Source organism: Sinohyriopsis cumingii, chromosome 4 (genome assembly GCF_028554795.1).
Source record: "Sinohyriopsis cumingii isolate HCF-2022 chromosome 4, ASM2855479v2, whole genome shotgun sequence".
In the NCBI taxonomy this organism is placed as follows: domain Eukaryota; kingdom Metazoa; phylum Mollusca; class Bivalvia; order Unionida; family Unionidae; genus Sinohyriopsis; species Sinohyriopsis cumingii.
In genome coordinates, this window is record NC_142964.1 from 130,460,660 (window position 1) to 130,475,253 (window position 14,594).

A 14,594-nucleotide genomic window follows, 5' to 3' on the forward strand; every position below is an offset into this window, starting at 1 on the left:
AATAATGGTTATCAATTTAACATGCAAGCACCATAAATCTGACACTGATATTAAAGAATAGAGTCTGTACTCAGCACAGTGTCATGAAGGACCCAGTTTGGCTTTTTGCCACCCATATCAATCTAGTGCCATTACAGTTCCACATCAGTCAAGTGTCATGATGAATCCTTTTAATCCTGGTGGCATGTTGGACCCATGTCAGTTCTCATTCCAATGATATCCCAGACTCATAATGGTCCATAGGTTTCATGGTGTCATATCAGCTTGCTGCTGTGGTGGTTTCCTGCAACCCCTGGAGCCATTACAGACTTCTATTGGTCCCTGGCCATTAGTCCCTGGCCGTCATGGACTCCTGTCAAGCAGCTCTGGCAATTTCATTCATGGCTTATCAACCCAGCCAAGTCCAGTCCATGATGTCATGGTGTCGAAATCCAGTCCATGATGTCATGATGTCAAAATCCAGTCCATGATGTCATGAAGTCAAAATCCAGTCCGTGATGTCATGGTGTCAAAATCCAGTCCATGATGTCATGGTGTCAAAATCCAGTCCATGATGTCATGATTATACTGCCTTGCCCACCTTGGAAGGATTTTACTTCTCCACATAATAGCAGACACTGATCTGTGGACAATAGAGATTGTTTTGGAGAGGTTCCAGCACCACATTATGTGCCCTTACCACATTATTTAACATTACCCATCATAACAGACATCCCAAGGAACTGATACAAATTGGATGTCTTGATGCAGAATCAACACTGGGATTTTATTCCAGATCATTCTTGTTGCCAAAGGCCAGTGGTACTCACTCAACCTTTTCATCCGGGCACTATGGCTTAGAATAGTTACAACAAAATTGTTCATTTTGCATTAAGGAACATGGTATTTGTTTCCCCCTTATCCTCTGCTGTAATTATGGCTGTGAAGGTGGAAGAATGAGAAATTGTAGCATATGCACACTCTATTTTCATGAACTGGAATGGTCAAGATTCATGTGTATTACCATCAATTCCCCTGCAAAAAGTGAGGGAATCAGAGTGGTCTGATCCTAAACACTTCCTCATGCTGAACAAATCATGCACAGTTAGGTATTAGGCTTGGCAGTGGAAACATAAACAAGGAAAACTGTTGACCTTTCTCCCCTGCTCAAGAAACATAGACTGCAAGTGTTTCATCCAATTCTGGAACTGTTCAATCAGCATTTCTTGATCATATCAAATAAAAATCCTTACTGACAAACATTTCACAGAACAAGTGGTGCAGAGTCACTCAGATGAGAAGGCCTAACACTTTACAGGCATGTGAATCAGAGTCTCTCAGGTGAGAAGGCAGAACACTCAAAAACATGAGTCATATTCACTCGGGCAAGAAGGCCAAACACTCTAAAAGCATACAAGTCTAAATGACTCAGATATGAAGGCCTAACACTCTAAAAGCATGAGTCTAAATGACTCAGATAAGAAGGGCTAACACTCTAAAAGCATATGAGTCAAAATGACTCGGATATGAAGGCCTAACACTTAAAAGCACATGATTCAGATTTGCTCAGCTGAGTAGGCCAAATATTCTAAAAGCATGAATTAGAGTCCCTCACGCGAGAAAACCAAAACACTCTAATAGCACCAATTATACAGAGAACTAACTCAAAACCAAATGAATTTCTGACACCTTTTGGCTCATAAGGTTTGGCTGCATTAGTGACAAGCAAAGCATTCCAGTGCAACTGTTTCCTGTCATTAAGGGATGGAGGGCATATAACATTCTTTACACTTTACCTGAGAGATCTTTCATCCCACAAGGTCCTGTTTGAGCTGGTGAGGCAAATAGTTGCAGTATGATGTGTTACCTACATGGGTTGTTTGTTCACAAGCTTCTCAATGATGCAGCCACTTTTGACATGCAATGGATTTGGAAGTGTCTTTATTTCGGGGTTATTTTTCCCTATTAGTCACGTATAGGAATATGACATAACTACTCTAGCAAATATATTTCACAAGACTTGTTTCTGATTTATATACCTTAGGGGACCACAAATGGGGCCTTCTCTGGGGATAGGGGATGTAAGTCCCTCAATCTCTTACATAAGATATAATGATCAGATGGCATATTAGAAGAGGAAACCAATCATTGAAATAAAATGTTTTTTTGATAATAAATACATCCTACCATCCTCCTCATAATTGCATCTTAAGCAGTCAGATTACATTTCAGCTGCAGTAGTAACTGAATTATAGATAGAATTTGGTACCAGTCAATTTATCAAAGGGGAGATCACTCTTGTCTTACTCCCATCTATGTGTACAGGTGACATAGCTTTTTATTGCTAAAAATGTAGTTGTCATACTCATAAAGTATTAAGATCAGGTAAGTATTGTTGAAGAAACATTTTACTTCAAAAGTTGGTTTGGCAGCTCAGCAAACATGTCTTCTTGTACAAGTCTTTAATTCTGTTTTACCACCCTGGGTGAGATGTGTTAAATAAAGAATGAAAGAATGTCACTTCAAAGGTACAGCAGTAAGAGTGCCATCCCTTGAAGGAAATGGCATGGAGATGTACCCTGTTGCCCTACTTGTAGTGTAGCCTGTTGTCCTGAAATGCATCCTTTTTGCTCTACCAATGAAAGTTAATCACAGAACATAAATTTGAATTTCTTTTAATACATCAATATTTGATTAATATCACTTCCTTTCTTTTCACATCTTGCAATTCTGATTTGAAAAACTGGTTGAATGTATGTAATTGTTCCATGACAGAAAGTTGAGTCATGTTTTATGTAGGAGGGGCCAGATGAGAAAGCAGTGTTAGAGATATTTAAAGTTTGGATGAAAAAGAACTTGTACTCTTTTAAATAGGCCAAAACATTACACCTGGGTGAACTGCCCATCATTATGAAGTTACAGCTTTCCTTCATGTTAATAAAAGGCCCTTTCAGGTTATAACAAAAGGCCCTTTCAGGTTATAACAAAAGGCCCTTTCAGGTTATAACATGGATCCACTATGAACCGCTTTATCATACCTATCTATAACAATATAGGTTGAATGAAAAGAATGTAAAGCTTAAAGTTATATCTCTATTTCCTTTTCAAAATACTATTATTTTAACAAATGTGATCATTCTTGTTTCTAGCCTTGTTTTCATTATATCATGGTATTATATATAACACAAATCTAATTATAACATGGTTCTGTACATAACACAGAATTTGTTTTAACATGGTTTTGTACATAATACAGATCTTATTATAACACTGTTCAAAATACTATTCTTTTAACAAATGTGATCATTCTTGTTTCAAGCCTTGTTTTCATTATATCATGGTATTATATATAACACAAATCTTATTATAACATGGTTCTGTACATAACACAGATCTTGTTTTAACATGGTTTTGTACATAATGCAGATCTTATTATAACATGGTTCAGTATGTAACACAGATCTTATAACACAGTTCAGTACATAACACAGTCAGCTACTGCATTACTTTGTGAGAGAGCTGTAGTTGCTGTGCACATTTAAAGGCATGCATTTTACCTGTTGAGATTCTTACTTGATTTATCAGTGCTGTTAGTTGACACTGCATGTTTTGACCTGTAAATTTTAAACACAATGTTGGAGGACCACTAGTTGGCCTCTAGAAAGAAGCAGCTTGTTCTATATTTTCATAGATTTCCTTTTTTTTCTTAATCAGATATTCTGAAATTACTGTATACCCTTTTCTTTCAGTCTGGTACAACAGGTAACCCTAAAGGGGCCATGCTGAGTCAGGACAATGTAAGTGCCCTTTATTTGTGGATTTGTAAGACTTTTTTCCAATAGTTGGAATTTCATGGGCTTTGTGGAATTTGGTAGGGTTTCTTTTTTTTAAAGAATTTGGTGTGGGTTTATCATGGGTTTTTGTGGATTTTTGTCATTTATGTAAATTGTATGCTGGGATAGTTTAATGCTGGATCTTGACAATAATAGTGAATTCTCCATTTTTGTTGGGATTTTGTGGAATTTGGGGGATTTTTTATGGGTTTGTATGGATTTATTGGGAGTATTTCCTGGGTTTTGTGGAATTTGGTGGGATTTTCATTGGTTTTTGTTGTATTTGGTTTGGTTTGCATGGGTTTTTGTGGGGTTTGTCATTCAAAACTTGAATTTAAGATCCAAGAAATAATAATTCTTTTATGAAAATAATAAGACACATTATCTAAGCAATGGATTTAAGTAGTGGCAAGATAATGGTTTTCCATCAAACTATGAATTTCAAAATTGATACCAGCAAAAATAAATTAATTCACAGTAAAGTACAAAGATTTGTATCAAAGTGCAGTTTCAAACAAAACTTACATAATTAAAAAAAAATAATTATTTATGTTAAAATGGAATGTTGCATTAGAAATTTTATACAATGAATACATTATTAGTTGGTATTATTTATAGTGCAGTATATTTCAGCTTATTGGAATTAGAAACTTAATTGACTGCTTTGCTTGTAAGGGAAAAAATTGTTCTTTTCCTTTGACAGCTTTTGTGTTTATTCATGATAAGTGTTTATTATAATTTGGACTTTTTTTCATTAGAACAGTTATATGTTAATTTGAATAAGCTCAGAGTAATACTACACATTATTTGGTTTCTCTGACAGAAAAAGTTGAGAGAAATCATTTTACAGCCATATATTGTTCCATTTCTATGTTTTATGTATCATTCATTACAAACTACAGTGGCTTAGTGGTTAGCATGCTAGATTTGCAAATGAAAGGGTGCAGGGTCAGATCCTACCATACATCTGCTGGATCAATTCCAATGGTGTGTCCTTGAGTACGGCACTTTACTCCAGTTCCCGCAGCGTTAAATAACCTACTTATGTTACTCAGTTATTACTGAACCAAAATCAAGCTAAATCTTTGTGATTTGGGTATATTTGCATTAAAAAGCCATAATTGATTAATTAGAGTTAATATTTATTACTAACACTTTTTTAAAATCTTTTCTAGATGTAGCAAGCAATTTTTAACAACTATTCTCATTCCATTTTAGATTACATGGACATCAGAAATGTCTGTCAAGATGCTGGGATTAAAGTATGGAATGGAAAGCTTAGTGAGTTACCTGCCCTTGAGTCACATTGCAGCCCAGATGCTGGATATATTTGTTCCAATCAGTTGTGGCGGTACTGTCTACTTTGCTCAGCCAGATGCCCTAAAGGTTTGTTGTCTAACCTGCATATTGGGGATGCATCTTTCATATGGTTTATTTCCAAATGAACACTCTTAAACTTCAGGCCATTAGATCTAAAGTCACTGGCACAGAAATTGCATGTTTTATTACACACAGACACACACACATACATAAGCGCAGACAGATGAACAACATGGATAATTTACATTTCATGGGCCACTCTGATGGCTTAAGTTGTTAGAGTGTCCGCTTTGGATACAGGAGGTCACGGGTTCAAACCCCAGCTGTGTCATACCAAAGACTTATAAAAATGGTACTAGCAGGTGCCTCACCTGGTGTTCAGCATTAAGAGATTAGTGTTAGGACTGGTCAGCCTTGTGTCAGGATAATGTGACTGGGTGGAACATCATGCTTCATGTCTGCGGCATGATGCCCCAGTGCTAGACATCACTATAAACTGCCACACTGCAGACATTGTAGCAATATGACTGGAAAAATTGTTAAAGCTATGTTAAAAATCCAAATCACACACACACGCATTTCATGGGAGGTAAAAAATTCTAATCTACAGTCAGAAGGGTGGTGGATTGGGGAGTGGGTGGTTGGATCAGCCATTATTAAGATGGCCTATTTTAGGATCATAAAAAGCAATGCAAATTATTTATTTTTAGACGGCATGCCATGCATCATTAATGCATGTTTAATAGGTCACTGTTAATTTTTAAAGATAAGATCAAAGCGAAATGACAAAGGCTCTTGTTGTTGAGCTTAAATCCAACAGAGTGGGATACTAATAAATTCCTTCCTATGCATTGGTGCTGGATAGGAAAATTCCACCTAAGTGTTACAATGTTGCATCAGATATGAGGGTTTGCCATGTTGCAGTTAGTGTTTATCTTGATTATACATGAAGAATGTTCAAGTGTAAATAGTTATGTTTTTTTAAAACTATGTGTACTCACTTATTCGGAAGAGCCCAACTGCAAACTGCACAGACCCAGATCTGCCATTGCATAATGTGCCAGAAGATCTGGGTCTATGCAGGTTGTTAGGAGTAATCAGTAGAACAAACAGAATTGACCCTGATCTGCATGTGCATTATGCTATGGCAGATCAGGATCTTTGTTGTTTATAGTTTGACTTGACTTTTAAGTGAGTAGATATGGTACTTTGTGTGCACTTTGTTTACAGTGGAAAGTCAAAATAATCAATCAGTCAGGATAAAAGTCATGAGTGAGGTATGAGAGAGCTATCTTGCACCAGTATTCTACAATAGAAAACATGATCATTTCTATATAGGAATGTGACAAATAAGTATTTCTTTCTCCAGTAGCAAAGTTCACTATTTGGGTTTTTGTGTATAGTGTATGGTGGGGGGACACATTGTGTAGTTTGTAGAAGTGAGACTATGTTTCATACAAACCCTGCTTATATTAAAAATAACTCTTAAGCTAAGGTCAGTACAAGTTTTTCACCAAGATGCAACGTTACAATGTATTTCATGAAAGACAGGCAGTCAGGTGTCAACATTGCCATTTGTTTTATGAAGGATAGGCAGTCAGTTGTCAGAATTGCCATTTGATTTATGAAGGACATGCATTCAGCTGTCAACATTTCATTGAAAGCCGTATGCAGTACACATTTCGTTTCAAATTTCAACCAGAATTATAGATGTATAGTGAACAATTTCTGTCAGGCTTTACATTTGCTATCATCTCACTTGGTTGTAAATGAGCTAATGATATATCATTGAGTCTGGTGTGAATCATCCATCATCTGTCAGCATTTCACATTTTCAGCTTATCCTGTCAGCATTTCTGATGTTCAGTGTATCCTGTCAGAATCTTCTCATTTTCAGTATATCCTGTCAGCATTTCCCATTTTCAGTGGAATAATTTCAGCCAATGTTTTCAGAGAGCATTCTGACATGAGGTCCTTTTTATTTTGTGCAGATGAAGCCAGATCACCATCAAATCATGGTGCCATTTTAAATATATAACCTTCAAACAACAAGTTCCCATAACTATTCAGTGGAGATTGTTAATAAATGACATTGCATTCTAGCATGAAGGTTTTTTTCATTTTGTACAGTCATGCTGATCTGACATGGACACCATTACTACAAACAGAAAATCATGAAACAATTTCTTTCCAAAAGCTGTTTCTAAGAATTTTATCAAATTTGACAGGGAGTCCTCTTGTGTGAAGGCAATTATATTGCTATCATTGTTCCATAGAAATGGAAAGTCATTGATGTAGGTATTTACCAGAAGACTTCCTATGAAATCCAGCTGGCAGTAAATGAAAATGCTGCTGCTTGGACCTCCAATATGGCTATCACACCAGACATATTAAAATGCTGCTGATTGAACCTCCAATATGGCTACCACAGTGGTCATATTAAAATACTGCTGCTTGGACCTCCAATATGGCTACCACAGCAGACATATTAAAATGCTGTTGCTTGGACCTCCAATATGGCTACCACAGCAGACTTATTAAAATACTGTTGCTTGGACCCCCAATATGGCTACCACAGCAGACATATTAAAATACTGCTGCTTGGACCTCCAATATGGCTACCACAGCAGTCATATTAAAATACTGCTGCTTGGACCTCCAATATGGCTACCACAGCAGACATATTAAAATGCTGCTGCTTGGACCTCCAATATGGCTACCACAGCAGACTTATTAAAATACTGCTGCTTGGACCTCCAATATGGCTACCACAGCAGACTTATTAAAATGCTGCTGATTGGACCTCCAATATGGCTACCACAGCAGACTTATTAAAATGCTGCTGCTTGGACCCCCAATATGGCTACCACAGCAAACATGTTAAAATGCCTCTATTGATACTCCAAAAAGGATGATCATATTAACATGTGGATTTAATGAAATAATTATTATAATGTCTTCTTGGAACTTCATGAAAATGGTACCAGTCTTGCAGCTATCTTGAAAATCTTGTTATTCACACCCTTCCTAGACAATATTTATTTCACATGGAGCTTTCACCAGATTTCTCATTATGTTTAGTTGGTTCTCAATGAAAATGATGCTGATTTGAAAATCATTCTGAATGGAGGCTATTTCTACATGAGGTTTTCAGCAAAAGATTTCTTGTCTTTGATTGGTTTTAAATGAAAATGGTCATATTACTTTCGATCTAGCTGCTATAATTGACATTTTGAAAATTTTATTATTGTTACAGCTCCTGGATGGATGATCAATCAACATATGGTTTTCACCAAAATACTTCTTTTGATGTCTAGCTGGTCCTAATTAAAATTATACCAGTCTTATGTTCAATATGGCTGCCTCAGCAACCAACTCAAAAATCTCTTTATTGCTCAACAATTAAAATGAAGTAGAAGTCATATCTTGGATTCCTAGGAATTCTTTTTGGCCAGTAGAGCTTTGGCTGTTTGGAGGGAGACTTCTTTCAAAAAAATAACCCAACTATACTTTTCTCCTGAAACACTTGCAGATTTAATAAACAGAAGTGAAAAAACCCATGGCTGGAAAAAACCCACGTGTGAATTATAATTTCAGTTTGTGTGAAAGTCATCTGACTCCATAGCCTTAAGAATTAAAGCTTGAAAAGTAAACTTCACTTTGAAATAAATCTTGCAATTTCAGTTATACTATTTCTACTATGCATAATTATTATGCATTTGGTGTTGGAAAGAATTTTTATCTGTGCTATGGCAAAACAAGTAAAATTAACATGATAGAAAGCTCAGGAGATAGTTTACATAAGAAGTCTGGTTTGCAATGTGGGTATAAGTTGTTGTTGTTGTTGTTGTTGTGGGGTTTAACGCCATTTTTCAGCACACGATAGGCTATGCATGGCGGCCAGTATTAATGGTGGAGGAAGAACCCAGGAAAACCCCAGGAAGAACCACCGACCCACGAGAAGCTACTGACAAGCTTTCTCACAGCAATGTGGGTATAAGAATTTTACATTAAAAATCTAATTTATGTCTTCCTGAAAACAGGGATCCTTGGCAAACACAATGAGGGAGGTTCGACCCACATCATTCTTTGGAGTTCCGCGAGTCTGGGAGAAAATGCAAGAGAAAATAATAGCAGCTGGACGACGGACTGGGGGATTGAAGAGGAAAATGGCTAACTGGGCCAAGACTGTTGGTCTGAAGGGGACATATGCTAAGCAGAATGGGTAGGTCTATAAGTAAAACCTGTCTTGAAAGACCACTGCAAAGGAAGACAACCTGTCTTTAGAAACCATATACTTGGTGCACCTGTTTATTCATTACATAGTGTTATGAGGGATGATATGCCTTGAGAGGACATTTTTCAAGGCACTCAGAAGGGGTGGTCTCTAAAGACCATTTTTCAAGGCACTCAGAAGGGTGGTCTTTCAAGACCAATTTTCCAGGTACTCAGAAGGGTTAGTCTCTACAGACCAATTTTAGTTGTCAGTGATGGTACTGTGAGGAAGCCTTGCCTGTCATATTATTGCCCAAGTTAGAACGTTATATGATCAATTGTCCACCAGAGGTTTATGCTGTGTTACATGGGGGCTTAACACAGGTGCAAAGGAGAATAATTGAATTGTCATGGACAAGAAATACCATCTTATTGAATGTTAACATTTAAGCATGATAGCCTTCATGTAAGGGAATAAATATATTGTAAGTTTTGAAATTTTCTAATTAACAAGTAATTTTTTAAAATGTATGTAGTTAGAACTAAAAACTGTATTAAAGCTGTTCACTATACAAGCTATTATTTAAGAAATATAGACTTGACAAAAAATGTCTGTTTCCATATATTAATACATTTTTTTTCATTTTTAAATTTTATAATAATACCCACGTAAAAAAAAATACAACACTGAAAACATGGTATTTCCTTCTAAATTGATACAACTCTTAAAGTCATTATTGTAATATTGACATGAAAAATAAGTGCATTTCAGCATTTTTACACATCTCATTCTAGATTTGTTGATCAGACAGATTAATTAATACCCTGAGAACTACAAAGTAAAGAGACAGGAGAAAAAGAATGATTACTAAGGCAAATTCTGTCATGAACATGCATAAGTGCCATTACAAATTCTCCACTGAGATTCTGCATTTTTAGGTGTCACCATAGCAGAGATGCTGCCAGGGTGCATGATTGCGAGAATGACACAATTTTCTTTTTAATTTGCACACTTGGAGACTGGTTTAAGGTCTCGGATATGAAAATATACTCTGCACAATATACAATTTTTATTCATCCAGTCACCCCATAAAGTGCTTGTTGCAACATAAGTTACACCAGGAGAAATATCTTAACACTTGTTGCGTAATGTCCTACACATCTTGTTCCTTTGGCTTGACATCAATGGTCGTTAAACTAAATTTGATTGGCAGACTGGCCCTGGATCCAGCATTCTATCATTGTTTGAGCCTCGCATCAAAGAAGCTTTACAAATGCATGTTTATAATGCTGGCTTCCTAGAAAATCAAAATGGCTGATTCTCAGCATGGTTAATCTTTAGAATGATGATTTCATTCAGCAAATACTGGCTGATAATAATGATTAAGGCAATTTATTTTTAAAGTTAGTAAGTATATCCAATTATTGGAGCTGGGAGTGTTAATGGATATATCAGTTAGTGATTTTGAAGCAGAAAATGGTGTTAAATAGGAGTCTGATGTAAATGCTAGATGGACAAAAACAGAGGTATTTCAAATATTTCAATATTAAACATAGGAGAGAAGCTGACTAACAAGCTGAATTAAAATACAACTTAAAAGTAGAATGCAATTTTCACTTTTTCATCACAGTTTAGCCCTGTGGGATCTTGTGCAACAAGACCTAAAAAAAACACATATAACCCTAGGATAAGGGTTAAGATAAATGTAATAAATGCAAATTAAAAAAATGAAATTCAGTTGTAAACATATTTATTTTGATCAAAGTACCTTTGCCTGAACAAGTAGACTGTGGGATTAGTGGACCTAAAATCCTAATACAACATTATGGAACAGTAAATCTGGCATAGTAGTTAGTAAAGTACTAACTCAGAAAAGTGAAACTTTGCAGAACTTATGTTAGGGAAAAATCTTAGTTTGGAACAGAAGTGTCCAAAAGAATACCTGTGAGCATTGGAAAATTGTACATAACAACCATAAAGAACAGTTATCAAACTTGTTCCAAATGGCTAAGCTGGCCATTAATATGCCCCTTCTTACAGCAGACTCAAAAGGGGTTCTCAGTATAGAACAATATTCACACATAGCTAAGGAACAGATTAAGCTCAGAAACAATCTGTATATTAATGCTTATACAACTAGAGGCAACATTTAACACATTAACCCCTGGTGACGATGGCAGGATGTATTAGCCTACTGCTGAGCTCTGAAGCGTCAAGTTCATGTATGATACACTAAAGTGGGTGGTATTATAGAAAGGTAGACAGATGTAGCTCTACAGTGATACCAAATAATCTGGAATTTCTAGTTGCACTACAAAATACAGAGAAAAAAAACCTCATTTTTTGGACCCAATTTTTTTCCACCCAAAATTCGCTTGTGGTTGGAATCTGATTTTGTGTCTAGAATTTAGACTTTTTGGTCTCAAATCTAAGGCAGACCGGTATGAACTGCAAACAGACAGATGAACCTTTGCAAAAAGTAGGATAAGATGGGCATTTGGAATAAAGAGTGGTCTTGATATTAAAAAAATGGGTTTTACGAACCCCAAGATTATATGTAAGGAGATACACTTCGTCATCAGCACACTTTATTTCAGCTCCACAGCTGCTATAGTTCAGCTTCACAGCTGCTACGGTTAATTCCTATAGTTGTCTTTACAGCTTGCACCACGTCGACCCCGATCACTCCGATAACTTTGAATGCTCAGGTCACCCTGGTCACTCTAGACACTCTAACCACTCTAGGCACCCTGGACACTCCAGACACTCTAGACACTCTGGACAGCTCTACACACTCCGGACACTCTGGACAGCTGAAAATATATCCAGTACCATGTACTATACATGACACAGGCATATAGGGTAAAATGTAATGTTGTTATACACGGTAAGTTATACAGATTACATTATTGGCACAAATTATTACAAAACAACAGGTTCAGAAGTAAACCTAACCCTGCTCGATAAGAATCCTACTGTACTAAACATTTCTTAAAAATGTAGCTTTATATTACTAATATAAATCTCTTGGTAAGTCACAAACAAGAATAGAAATATGTGCATTATACTGCTTAAACCAAAGCTACATAGCAAACATACAAAAATAAATGTGGTAATACAATAGTTATATCTTATATACAAGAAATTAATAAACTTACATACCTCTACAGCTGAAGATGTGCAAATCCTTAAAGTAGACTGCTGACTGACAAGACTATCCGTAATGTAAAGAGTTTTACCTAGGGTGAGATATTTATACACAGATATAGTCTGTGCACTGAAGGCATTTGGTTCTTCCCATCAAAAGCACTTCGCACGTGCATCATAGGATGAACCGAACTCACTATTTCAAAATACAACACAATATACATAAATCACCCTCGGGTATCATTGTACACAAAAAATGAAACCTGAGTACATGTATTTAATAAATAAAAGAATTTATACAAATCTGTGACAGTTGATGTATTAGGATGTATTAAGAAATAGCTGTCAAAATGTGTTTCCTACTCAAATTTCAGATGAAAATGACAAAAACCTCCAGGGGTTAATGTGTTAATGGGAGCATTTTGATGATGTCACCCAATTTGAACATTCCTTGTGTATTTAATCACTTATGCATTGACATTGCACATAAATTACAAATTTAGCAATTCCTTGATGATTTGTAAAAAAAGTAAAAAAATCCTTGTTAACACATTAACCCCTGGTGATGAATTTATGTGGCAGGAGGTAGTAGCTTACTGCTGAGCTCTGTAGCGTCAAGGTCATGTATGATACACTAAAGTGGTGGTATTGTAGAAAGGTAGACAGATGTAGCTCTACAATGATACCAAATAATCTGGAATTTCTAGTTGCACTGCAAAATACAGAGGTCGCAATCCAATTTTGTGTATGGATTTTAGACTTTTTGGTCTCAGATCTAAGGCAGACAGGTATGAACTGCAAACAGACAGATGAACCTTTGCAAAAAGTAGGATAAAATGGGCATTCAGAATAAAGAGTAGTCTTGATATAAAAATAATGGGTTTGTTAAAAAAAAAAAAAAAAAAAAAAATAACTAACTTTTACCATTCTGCTCATGTGCGAGCCAAGAAGCCAATGAAAAATGATGTTTCTAACACAACTAGTTATTATGTTATTGGAAAATCACCTGGAAGTTGATTTATTAGGATTTATTCAGAAATAGCTTTCAAAATGTGTTTCCTACTCGAATTTCATGCAAAAACGACAAAAACCTCCAGGGGTTAATGTGTTAAGAAAACAATTGTTTCAAGGTGTATTTTTTCTGGCTTCATCCATTTGCGGAGGAACATCAGCATCATTTGTCCAAAACAAAATGTCTTCATGCCAGGATGCTTTCTCAGTCAAGTGTGGTAAAATTCTATTAAATGGCTTTGGAAAAAAAAACTCCAGGGGTTAATGTGTTAAAGGTTTTGATTTTAATAGGGCTGTAACAGAGTTGAGCAGGAAGAAAGGGAGATTGATATTGAAGTGTTGGGTAAATATCAGACTTCGCCCCCATCTTTTTATTCTACTCCCCCAATTTTCTGTGACATTGACAAGCTCACCCTTTAGATAAAATCCTGGCAGCATCTTCAGTGGCACTATAATCTCTTGCCCATACCATTTGAATTCCTATTTTTGCTGGGTTTGGCAGAGTAGTTATGCCTGAAAGGTGCATGTTGATTGAATATGCGACATTGATTTCCTGGGAGAGTCTTTAAATTGTAGCAAAATATATTACAGCTGCTACATCATGTAAGCTGAGAGAGAAGCATGTAGCAAGTGTCTGTTTAACTTTTAACTTACACAGAAAAATAACTGTTTGTAACTATGTCTTCCTTATGCATGTCACATCAGATAATCGGTTGGAGAACGTAAGCTTGTGGCATGTACTGGAATGCTGTAGAAAAGACAATTGTGCCATTTTCTTCACACCGTATAGAACACTAGTGAGTATCAAGAATGGAAGTAGAGACTATTTTAGACTGCATATAACTGGGTCAAACCACATGCAGCAGGCCAAGATGGTGGCAACAAATGCCAACATATCTATTTGTTTTTCTAAGCTTGGACCAGCAGAAGATCAAGTGCCTTATGCAGAGGTATTTCATGGTCTTTATGATATTAACATAATACATGTACCAGATAAAACTTTTACATACAAGTGTTTTAATTTTTTTGTAACATAATACCTTACCAGGCCGAAATTTTACATACAAGTGTTTGACATTTTTTTAACG

The 14,594-nt window shown here is 36.1% G+C and overlaps 1 protein-coding gene across 4 annotated transcripts in view; it reads left to right on the forward strand.

The window, feature by feature from the left end:
- The window catches only part of LOC149802094 (long-chain-fatty-acid--CoA ligase ACSBG2-like), a 155,879-nt gene that overhangs the window by 120,437 nt on the left and 20,848 nt on the right, over nucleotides 1-14,594 (forward strand). For all 4 annotated transcript variants that reach the window (XM_089956496.1, XM_089956493.1, XM_089956494.1 and 1 more), the window contains 3 exons: nucleotides 3,729-3,776; nucleotides 5,031-5,198; nucleotides 9,176-9,357. In XM_089956496.1, coding sequence (XP_089812622.1) covers nucleotides 3,729-3,776; nucleotides 5,031-5,198; nucleotides 9,176-9,357 — 398 coding nt within the window. The remainder of the gene's footprint in view (nucleotides 1-3,728; nucleotides 3,777-5,030; nucleotides 5,199-9,175; nucleotides 9,358-14,594) is intronic.